The sequence below is a fragment of the Penaeus chinensis genome, chromosome 19, assembly GCF_019202785.1.
Source record: "Penaeus chinensis breed Huanghai No. 1 chromosome 19, ASM1920278v2, whole genome shotgun sequence".
NCBI classification, from domain to species: Eukaryota; Metazoa; Arthropoda; class Malacostraca; order Decapoda; family Penaeidae; genus Penaeus; species Penaeus chinensis.
In genome coordinates, this window is record NC_061837.1 from 5165068 (window position 1) to 5177567 (window position 12500).

At 40.4% G+C, this 12500-nt stretch overlaps 1 protein-coding gene across 5 annotated transcripts in view; it reads right to left on the reverse strand.

Moving 5' to 3' along the window:
* LOC125035033 (nipped-B-like protein B) overlaps positions 1-12500 on the reverse strand; it is a 79148-nt gene that overhangs the window by 55774 nt on the left and 10874 nt on the right. For all 5 annotated transcript variants that reach the window (XM_047627096.1, XM_047627095.1, XM_047627098.1 and 2 more), the window contains exon 2: positions 1810-1900. In XM_047627096.1, coding sequence (XP_047483052.1) covers positions 1810-1882 — 73 coding nt within the window. In that variant the 5' untranslated portion in view covers positions 1883-1900. The remainder of the gene's footprint in view (positions 1-1809; positions 1901-12500) is intronic.

Below are 12500 nucleotides of genomic sequence, written 5' to 3' on the forward strand. Positions count from 1 at the left end.
ATATATATACATACAATATATATAAATATAAATATATATATACACATATACAAACAATGTGTGTGGGGGGGAGGGTTGCATACAATGTATGAATGTATATATGTATATATATATGTATGTATGTATGTATGTATGTATGTATGTATATATGTATGTATGTATATATGTATGTATGTATGTTTTACACACACACAATGTGTGTGTGTGTGTGTGTGTGTGTGTGCGCATGTGCACTTAATTCGTATTTCCAATCGCAATGCAATGGCCACGTGCTTCAATCTGTAAACACCATCGACAATAATAATATGAGATGCAAATATACCAAATGCAGGCAATACATTCTTTACGTCGTTCTTCGAGTTCTCAACCAATTCCACAACAATAGTTTGCCATCCATCCGAATCATCAACCAGAAGTCATTGACTAACAGACAACTTGATATAACAATAGTGTACTCCAAACCATTATAAAAAAGGCGACTTTTAAAGTCGGCAAGTGCATCAGACAGACCCAGACTAAAATAGTGTTTGTCTCCGTATCTGCAACGTGATCGCTCTTACAGATTCAGAAAAGTAGGATAGAAAGAAAATGCATTCAGAATATAAAGTAAAGCGTCACAAAGACGACAAGGTGATCAACCAAGAATGCGTAGGCAAAAAATGAAGAGATCCCAGTAGCTATGTACGGATAGTCAGAACGACTGGTCCTAAGAGGATACGACAAGGAATTCCAACGACTGGACCGACAGGATTAGTGCTAGCGTGTGCAAGAGAACTATAATGCGGCAAGATAGTGGGTAGTAGCAAGGTGTGCTTTAGGAGGAAATGCACATTTAAGGCAGACAGAGGAGGAGGAAGAGCGCAAGTTCATTACAACCGAAAAATCGATTGCAGCGAATGCAAAGGGTAAAGAGTGGAAAGTCCTTATTAACTATGTTAGGGGAAAGGCGTAGGGATGTATTACTGGTATTTCGATGAAAGTGTAGGTGTTAGAAATGGACAGTATACTTGCGTCTGCAAGATCTGAAAGCTGTTAATAGAACAGTTGTCTGGTTGTACATGTATTTTGTGTGTGTTTGCTTGTGTCGGTGGGCGTGTGTATATAAAATGTCCACTGACTTTATAAGTGTAGGCTGTCAGATGGAAATACCAATGTAAAGATGTGTAGCTGGTTGAAAGACTTACCGATACCCCCCACTGTATTTCTATTTTTCTCGTTCACTAAGAAATACATGGGAGTGGAAGTCCACGCCTTCACGCAAGAGCGTACAGGTTAGTAGTACTGGTTAAGCATACTATGTTGATTTATAGATAAGTATCTTACGGTGGTATTTGAAAAAAGAAATGTGCTCTTACAACAGCTACGAAGGCAAATGTCACTAATGAGCGGGAGGTTACTTCCACGAACATAATCATCTTTCAAGCTACAATGTCTGACAATTTAAACAGCATTTATTCTATTTCGATGAATTTGCCGTATCACATAAACGGCACTGTGTTGTGCAGACGGATGACTGCAGCGGAAAGTTTTATACTGTATGTGTCAATCATTTCCTAATGTAAATATGGTCTGCAGAGTGCAAAGGATGCTAATGTTCAGATTTAGAAGGTGTCTCAAGTGTTGATATGATGTATGTCAAAAATGGAGTGTGTGATGAAAATCGGTAAAAATGGGTAACTATAAATGTTGGAGAATAGTTCGTGAGATCTCAGACGGGGCCTACCAATGATAAATGCTGAGGAAGTGCTCGAGCTCAAGGTTTACAAGCAGCATGAGAGAGGAGGAAGATATGTGTGAAAGTGTACTTACACTCGGTGAGGCTGGCGATGCCCGCTAGGGTTGTGACGGGCACTTGCGGGTTGGTGTTCGGCTCCCCATTCATCGTGCCCCATCACTACACCTGCAACAACACACAACCACAGTCAGCACACCTGCACCACTGTTACCTCTGCCATGAGTTCAATACAATGCACCGCATACATTTCTTTCACGGCAGCCATTCTTGATATGATCCCTTATAATAAGCTATACACGCAAACTGACAAACACACACACGTGTGCGCTTACGTGTGTATGAATGTATGTGTATATATACAGTACACATTGTGAATTCCTATCTATAAAATAACATACACATAAGTATGTATATATATCATCATATATATAATACACATATATAATACACATATATAATATATATCATATAATATATATTATAATATATATACATGGAAATATATGTGCAAATATAAAAATATATACATACAAACACGCGCATGTATGTGTTTGTGCGTCTGTATATGCGTGTATGTAGATATAGATATATAGATATAGATATATAGATATATATATATATATATATGTGTGTGTGTGTATACATGTATATGTATATATATATATATAAATGAAGCGAGCGCGCGCACACACTCACACTCACACGCACACATGCATGTACGTACATGTATGTATGCATATGTATAAATATATATATATAAATATATATATATATATATGTATATGAGCATAATGCATACAGACACACAAACACACACACACATACATATATTTATATATAAATATACATGCATACAAATATATGCATGTGTATGTGTGTGTATATACATGAAAGATGGAATAATGCAATACCGCATTGATATTAGGTATATGTATGTATATATACATATATATGGAGCAGACACACATACACACACACACACATATATATGCATGTACGTATATGTATGTATGTATGCATATGTATATGTATGTATGTGTATAAATATATGAGCATAAATACATAAAGACACATACACAGACACACACACGTAAATATTATTTATATATATATATTTATATATATATATGTATATAATCACATTATAACACACACACACACACACATGCATGTCTGCCTGTCTGTCTGTCTGTCTGGCTGTATGCATGTATGTCTGCCTGTAGGCATGTATGTCTGCCTGTCTGGCTGTATGAATGTATGTCTGCCTGTCTGGCTGTATGAATGTATGTCTGCCTGTCTGGCTGTATGAATGTATGTCTGCCTGTCTGGCTATATGAATGTATGTCTGCCTGTATGAATGTATGTCTGCCTGTATGAATGTATGTCTGCCCGTCTGGCTGTATGAATGTATGTCTGCCTGTCTGACTATATGCATGCCTGTGTGTGTGTGTGTGTGTGTGTGTGTGTGTGTGTGTGTGTGTGTGTGTGTGTGTGTGTGTGTGTGTGTGTGTGTGTATGCGCGCGCGCGCTTGTCTGTATGTGCGTCTGCAGATGCAAAAGCAGTTTTTACCAAACAAATAATTTTCGTTATAACGCAATTTAATATCTGAGAATAAAAATAATCAGGAAATTTCACCCTAAATAAATCGCATTTGCTGCTGGTCCCCTAGCACAGCTCTGTGCGTGTGCTTCCAATTCGCAGGCGAGACAAGCAGCGGACATCGTTTTCTACAGGTCGGTCAACAGGCGGCCGGCCTAACCTGGTAGGAGCGTGCTGGAGTAAGTCTCCTCGCATACGCAACGATCCTCTCGCTTCGCTGTCTGGTAGCAGATCCAGCTGGCGATTCGGTCACCGGCCCCGGAGGGTGGCTGCACCCCGGCGGCTCACACGACGCAGCAGCCCAAAGTGAGCAGATTAGCCGAACCCACTGCCAGGCAACGAATTCACCCGCTCCGTACAACAAGTTTAGCTCTGAGATGGCGCCGAGGAGGGGATTCGTCAGTCTTGCTTACTAGAGTGGTTTCACTTAGGAACATTCGCTGCCTCACAGTGTGCAATACAATGAAGGTTGTGGTGGGGGCAATGAAGCACAAAGGAAATATCTTGTATATCCATCGGGAAGACTTGTAGTTTAAGATATGCAATGGTGAAACAATGCGAAAATGGGAATAATTTATATCACCTTTGTTGAAGAAGTATAAACATACAGCATACATCTGTTCTTTATACGGAAAATATGTCTGGGGAGTACAATTAACGGTTACTTTGCTCTCAAATAACAAAAGCATCTATGCGACGGGTAAAGTCTCCACCAACTTAGGTTAGTGTTCAGCTCTATCCGACCTCATCGCCGTGCTTCGGCAACAGGGGAAGGAGCATATCACTCAACACACCCATTTCTCTAACACATACAATTTTAGACTACAAATGTATTTTCTGGCACAAAATTAGAAACCTTAATTAAGCCCAAAACAAGGGAAGAAACAAAAAGACGGAAGAACCAAACGATTCAAAGTTTCCCACTCGAGGTTTGATTCACCTTCCCAGGCCGGGAGACCGTTCTTCGCTGCTGCCTTTCAAATTATAGTTATTGATAGAAAAACTAAATGAAATTGTATCACGAAATACTTTTCTTTGCCTGTGACCGGTCAACACGGCACAATCCCCAATTTTCTTGGATAAGAGTCCGTCGCTCCGGTCTCCTGCAGGTGTTGGGGTTTTCTCACTGAAGGCAGAGATTCGCTGAACGTGTATTCTACGGAGATAACGCGGACAGAAATTGGATGCTGAGGGACCAGGAGGGGGACCTTAGACTGATGTGCGCATACGGATCCCCTTTTACTCATGAATAACATGGTATTTCCCAATGTATCATTAATATATACAGCTTCGACAGGTTATCAAGTTTGTTATTCTCACTTGGCAACAAAGTACGGCTATTCCCTGCTATTCCCCTGTTAGCATTTATTTTTATTTGCATTGTATTAATTAACGCTAAAGCCCAATAATTTTTCAAGAGAGTTGTTTTGATCTCTCTCCCTTATAAAGCATCTGGCGGATATACCAATGGTGATTATTCTTATACTTTATCACTGTCGTTAATTCATATTAATTAGCCCAATCATGTCCTTTTTATCAGGTTTACTTACCAGACTACTGCAGTAATCACTAGCCAACTCCATTAGTTAAAAAAATGCTTTGTCTCCTAACATTGTATTCTACCATTATCCTTTACAATGAATTAATAATATTCACTGGATTTCATAATCACTATATAAGACAGGTTATCAGAAGTGATTCTAAGATACAATTCTTTTCTTTTCACTACTATTGCACCAACAATTTTCGTTAATTCTAAACTTAGCCCTTTATTTAACTGTGGCCGTCTAGTTGATTCAAGTTACCATGAAAAGAGTTTGTTGTGACATGCAGAAAGAGTTAAAGATATATATGAACGACGCGACTCAGCTGTTATATTGTTGTTGTTTTTTCTCTCTCGCTTGTGGAAGTTTTCGTTCTCACTTAGACCTAGTCAAGATACCATATCAAAGAACATTTGACAGCATTTCTGCAAAAAGAAGTGGATACTTTCCTATGCTACACACAATGTGGTTAGTGAATCACTTTCCCACCGTACCTTGTCTTCCTCTGTGTATGTATACCCTCATGTCTCTCTCTGTGCCTTCATCACAACTTAAGCTATCAATGAATATGCGACACGTCATGTGACTACATTTGTTCCTTTCTGCGTTAAGACTCGGGCTTTTCCCTGTGCATACCAAGGGCCACAAAAAGTGTGATTACTGAAGCGCTATCCCTCCACTTCCTCTCCCAGTGCATGTCCCTCTCTAGCCCTCTCTCTCCGCTCGTCTCCCCTCGGCCTCTCTCCGTGCCTGTCTCCCTGCCTCTTTTTCTTCCTCGCACTCTCTTTTCCCTCAGCAGACGCCGAACGCGTAAACGAAGATCAATAAAGTTTTACAGTCGGGGTATATTTCAACGTAGGCAAGGACCATTAACTAATAGGTTATACTATTCCAGTGCATAAGTAACCATGGGTAAGCGAGAAGACAAAGTAAACTGACCCGAAGCCACATCGTAACATTTGGTGCTGGGTTGCTGGCGCGCAGCTGTAAGGTTCGGCGAAGCAACAAAGCATTGGGCCCCTGCTTCTGCTCACTCCAAACCGAGTGCGTTTGTATGTGCGTGTGTGTGTGACGGTGAGGGAGAGTTGCCATCAACACCTACCCCACTAGTTATAGCGCATTAAAGTACCTCTGACTGCAATTACATCACAGCAAGTAATAGAGCTCCCTAAATAACCGGCAATTTATTAAGAACTTTTGCTCAAGATGATTCTCAGTCTTTGGTGTAATAATAATAATATAACATAATAATAATAATAATAATAATAATAATAATAATAATAATAATAATAAAACGACAAGTTCTGCCGTCATATGCCTACTGGCTTTTAACCTGCTCATCCACCGCGTCTGTCCCGTCCCATTACCAGGATCCGCCACACTTTTCCGTCCCATCATAACTAACAGTGTAATTTCGTGCATTTAAGCTGTTTTTCCTGATCCCTATTTTCCATCTCTTTGGGTTCGTTCCAGAACTCCTTTAGACTGTCACATTATTCAGAATATATTTCAAAACGTACTCTTCCCCTCTCTCACCTAACAATATAGTAGGTTCCATTACCGTGACGGAGTTTAGATGAGAAAATATGAATTTCCAGTTAAATCGAAACATAAATAATTCTATGGACTCTACAGTCTGTATACTACATCTTTTAACAGCTAACTGATGAGTCTATGAACCTCGCTCCCGCTTACTCTTCTCTGTAAAATAACTCAAGATGTACGCTTCGTTTCTTCCAGTTTGGTTTCCTTCATGGGATATCACCGCAAGGAGAGGGAGGGTGCACAGCGGTAGTGGCGGCAGGGACCGCTTGCTGGCGGTTGGCTGGCTAGTGGGTCGCCTGGTTGCCTGGCTGCCTCAGCCCGAGGCTGCTCACAATCCACCTTCATAATACTCTAACGGGTCTTATACAGTCTATAAGAGGGTTCTACGACTAGGAAACTGACAATATTCATGTTTCCCAACTTTCACAATTCTTATGATTATCATAACATAGTATCTATTCCTATTCAGAGACAACTCAAAAGATAGTTTTAAATACCACAACTGACTTCACTACTTCGGGGTTGTCAATACGCGACGTTGCCATATCTCAGCAGCTTCCCTTGGGAGATTGGAGTACGCGTCCAATAAAGTAAACATGGCACATGCGCATTGTCTTTGACGAGAGACTAGATAACAAATACGTCACCGAAAGTGTATGGCAACCCCAAACAATTCTTCAGCTAAAGTGTTCCCCATATAAAGTGCCTATTCAAAGACAAAACTGAATCCCAAAAACATATGATTAAATAAATCACCAACAGCATTTACCATGGCGACGGTATGCGGTGGACAAGATGAAGTTAAAGCCTTGGTTTTGGTGGTTGCAATCGGGTAGATCTCTAAAGGTAGAGCAAGGTGTGTTGAGGAATGCAGAGGAAGCTTGGGGTATAGGTAAGAGCTTGGAAACGTTAACTGTGGCGTCGACTTTTATCGTGGGAGCAACCAGCAGCGAAGGGAGTATAGGTGGATGAGTTCGGCAGTGTTTGGGAGAGGGGAAAAAACTGCTTCTTCGGTAGCTCTTGAGAGCAACACCGGAATCAGCAACCGTAATTATATATGACTGTCTAGAAGGCCATTGAGGTTTGAGTGGTAAGGAAGAGAGCTAATCAAATGCAGAAATTGGCTGAAATCGTATAGATGAAACAGGAATTGAGACGCTTCCAGTCTACAATGCGCAACACCAAAATATTTGTCTCTGGAGATTTGTCCGTTCCTGTACTTAGCTTAACCTCCCTGAATCTACGGCTACTTTATATATCTAATTGCATTAAATTACATTAAATTACATGTTCAAGACCGTTAGCTTCCTTATTATCCCATCTTGCCAATTATTAATGAAAAGAAAGGGAAAACAAAGGCGTGACAAGTTGTCAGGAAACGGCTGTCAGCAAGATAGAGAACTGAATTAATGTTCAAGGTACCGGCGTTGGTATTCGCACCAAATCCTCAACAGCACTTACCGGTCGTACTGCCACGACATCAGCTGCTACAACTTCCAAGAGGCGACTACCGAGATACAAGATGAGCCATATGCAGACAAACAGCATTTTAATATCAGAATAAAAAAAAAAGTTCCAGGTTTCTCTATCCTTCAACTACATAGTGTAATCAACAGCAATATATAAGTTTCATTCACTTACCCCCCCCCCCACCCTCCCTTCTCTCTCTCGGCGCTCACACATATTCTCTCTCTCTCTCTCTCTCTCTCTCTCTCTCTCTCTCTCTCTCTCTCTCTCTCTCTCTCTCTCTCTCTCTCTCTCTCTCTCTCTCTCTCTTTCCTTCCTTCCTTTACTTGCGCCTACCATACACACACACACACACACATTTCATATATATACATATATATACATATATATACACGCACACATCTTGTGTATATATTTGTGTATATATATGTATATGTATGTATATATATATATATATATATATATATATTTAAAATGTATAGACACACACGTATATATACATACACACATCTATGTCTATATCAATATATATCTATCTGTGTATATATATTTCTCTATCTATCTATCTATATATATTTCTCTATCTACCTACATGTATATTTCTCTATCAACCTATACGTATATATTTCTATATCTATCTACATGTGTGTGCGCGCGTGTGTATGCACATACATAGACATGTAAGTGTGTGTTTGAGTGTGTGAGTGTGTGAGTGTGTGAGTGTGTGAGTGTGTGAGTGTGTGTGTGTGTGTGTGTGTGTGTGTGTGTGTGTGTGTGTGTGTGTGTGTGTGTGTGTGTGTGTGAGTGAGTGAGTGAGTGAGTGAGTGAGTGAGTGAGTGAGTGAGTGAGTGAGTGAGTGAGTGTGAGTGTGAGTGTGAGTGTGAGTGTGTGTGCGCGTGCGCCCGCGCGTACTAGTGCGTGCGAACGAGATTTCAAAACACACGGGTAGTGAGCACGCGCTATAAAATCAGCTAGCACTCTAAAACATTACCCACTAGCTCTTGTGTAGAACAGCTAGAACAGGTTTCGAAGAACATTAAAGACTCATCCTTGCAGCATGTTATCTGGACGTCGGCATCCGAACCTTTCAGACGATCTAATACCATTTCCCTCGTTGTCCGCTTCATATGCGGTTCTCCTAATTATACGTTCTTTGGTCTTACTCTTGTATGTCTCGGTTAGCTCCCCGTCAGAGCTCAGTGCAGTGCTTTTTGATCTGCGCTCTTTGTACACGTAATGGGTAAATCAAAAAAAAACAAAAAAAAAACTTAGATATGTTTTCTGAACTTATGTTGCAGATATAAAGTTTCAGCCAGTAACGATTATCAAACAACTACATGAATTTACAAAAAGGAATGTGAATTATTTTCACTTCGATATCATTGGTTGGAAAGCATTTCACACGTTCAATGATAAACACACCTGGCTGACACTTACCAACATCTAAACAAGACCCAGATTTATGAAAACATTACGCATCGGACCTCAATAATAACAACCATTATCAGTGAATTACCTGAAAAATAACAGAACGAGATTACAAAATGTAAACAATGACAATCTATATTGTTTTAAAAGCGCCGATGACCGAGTCACAGTTCACTGCAACATTCTTATGCAGGTAAATTCCTTAGCAACGGTAAACGAGTATCAAACATACGACTCCGCATGTTGGAAACATTGGGTACCACCGCTTGTACACATTTTTGTAGCACGTGGGTTAAAGTTTTTCTAGAATTGTGTCTTTTCCTGTGTACGTGTATGTGTAAATATATGTACATATATCTAATATATATATATATATATATATATATACATATATACACACGCACACACATAATTATATAATAAATAAATATACATACATATACACACACATACATATATATATGTATATATATGTACATATATAAGTATAAATATGTATGTATATATGCATATGTATATATATATGTACATGTGTGTGTATGTACGTATGTACGTATGTATGTATGTAAGTGTGTACATGTGTGTATATATATATATGTGTGAAAGTGTGTCCGTGTGGGTGTGTAATACACACGCGCGCACACGCGAGAAGGGGTTTAATCGGAAGACTAGTCTTGCGGCATGAAAATAAAAAGCGACGCGACAAAAACACGTGACTTAACACTAGAAAACCCAATTTATTTAAACATTAACGCATACATTTTATTATAACATGGTCGTGCCGCTCCCATCATTCGCTTACTAAGTACCGAGGACATCTAATCAGAACAAGTTTTACGTATGAGGGCGACGTAAAAGAGGATCACGAGACGGGTACAATGAAAATAGCGAACTTCACGAGATGATGACCTGTGAGGCTAGAACGAGGTCAGTTCATTGGGCTGAAGGAGAAATAACAGGAGGAATCGAGAACTATACGAACTGCCCCCGCGCACGTACATTGCACATGCTCACCGTTAAGACAGAATACCGATGTTAGTAGAAGTTAGGATAACGTTCACGCTGTAAAAATCGGAACGCGAAATAAGCGAAACCCCAACAGAACCACTCTTAAGAGAAACATCTGAGTCGAGTTGCCGCCTCACGAACTGGCGAGGGAAATCTGCGAGAGAATGGGGTTAGTCATGGAGTGGTGCGAGGGCGAGAGCGAGGAGCGAGCGGGGAAGGGGGGAGCGCGTGGGGGGGGGAGAGGAGGGAGAGAGAGAGGGGAGGAGGCGGGAGAGAAGAGGGAGGAGCCACAGAGGCGGAGCGGCGGGTGAGTCAGACGCGCTGAAGCCCACACCTGTCGACACAAGCGGCACCACAAACTCCACAATGCAGATACCGTAAGACTCGCACCACCCATTTCGCTCATTTGTCATTCCTTGACACCGTTTTCCTACGCAATACCACGCGTGTACGGCCATTCAGTCTTGATATACATTCAATCCACCCTATTTTAGATATGCTAGTATAACAGTCAGTCAGATGTCACAACAAAAAAATTCGCCTGCCAACAATACGCAGAAAAATGGGCAGCTGTAAACATCAACCAGACAAACATTTTTATCTGATATATATATATATATATATATATTGCATACATATGTATGTACATTATGTACACACACACACACACACACACACACACACACACATATACAGATTATTTACATTATATATACACACACAAATATACGTATATGTATACATACATAAACACATACGTATCCATATCCGTACATATACCTATATATACACACACATACACGTATGTGTAATATACATATACACATATATATAATATACATACATATACATGTACATAATGTATACATACACATAAGAACTTTACATATATTCGTTATATACATATGCAATTGGGAAAGAAACCAAAATAGATCCATCAATTTGTTTTTTTCCTTTATCTAATTTTATTAATTTCGCTTCGTCGAAACGCTCTGCGTTCAAGCTGCGGTGGCGGGGTCTTATTTTACCTTCGAATACATATTACTGTGTTTCTGGCAGTGCTTACATACCTACATATATATGTATCATAAACATATGCAAAATATTGAATCACCGCAGGTAGGATATTTTGCAATAATTGGTACTTTTCGCTATTTTAATTCATTCTGACAGCCAAGGACCACTACAAAGCCTTTGAGAAATTGCAGTAGTTACTAACTCCGCATGAATTTCTTATGTAATTGTGGTGGTGCGACTATCCACGCACGCATGACCGCGGGTGTGCATGGCTCTTCTACCTATTCGATCTTATCACGGTCGTGCATGTATAAATCCAGTTGTAGTTATAGATGTAATGTGTTTATAAATACATATATATACGTGTGTGTGTGTGTGTGTGTGTGTGTGTGTGTGTGTGTGTGTGTGTGTGTGTGTGTGTGCGTGCTCTAGCGCGAGCCAGACCTAGAGCATTCTTTGCTCAGATCTTGTCAAACTTTTTTCTCCGGGCGGTGTGGATCTAATCAATGACCGTCTTATATGCTTCTTTATTGTTATTATGCAAATAAAAAAAAAGAAACCGGCCTTGACACGCCAAGCCAGGCGGTCGCCTTACTATACCGGAGGCTGTGCAACCGGAGGTAGATCAAGAGCCACGACTGAGTCTGGGTCTTGGTAACTGTGCTTAGGGCCGCGTCCTCACTAGTTCTAACCTCGCGCGCGCGGGTGCAGCGAGAAATTCTGTACACACTCGCCTCTGGACCTGTCCAAACTGGCAGCGAGCGAGCTCGGACCAACTAAGTTGTAAAGTTTACTTTTCTCGTGTGAACTTAACTGTTACTTTAAAAATAATAATTCTAATAATAATAATAATAATAAAAAGGTAGATTATTGTGACTAATCAAAATTGTATATTGTATTTTTCAACTATAAAACACTAACAGTGCAAGACAGACTCGGGTCAGCAACTTTGCTAGCTGCGCAGCGCGCGGTGTGTGTGTGTGTGTGTGTGTGTGTGTGTGTGTGTGTGTGTGTGTGTGTGTGTGTGTGTGTGTGTGTGTGTGTGTGTGAGACGTGTGTGTTTCTGTGTGTGTGTGACGTGTGTGTGGGTGTTTCTGTGTGTGTGTGACGTGTGTGTGGGTGTTTCTGTGTGTGTGTGACGTGTGTGTGTGTGTGA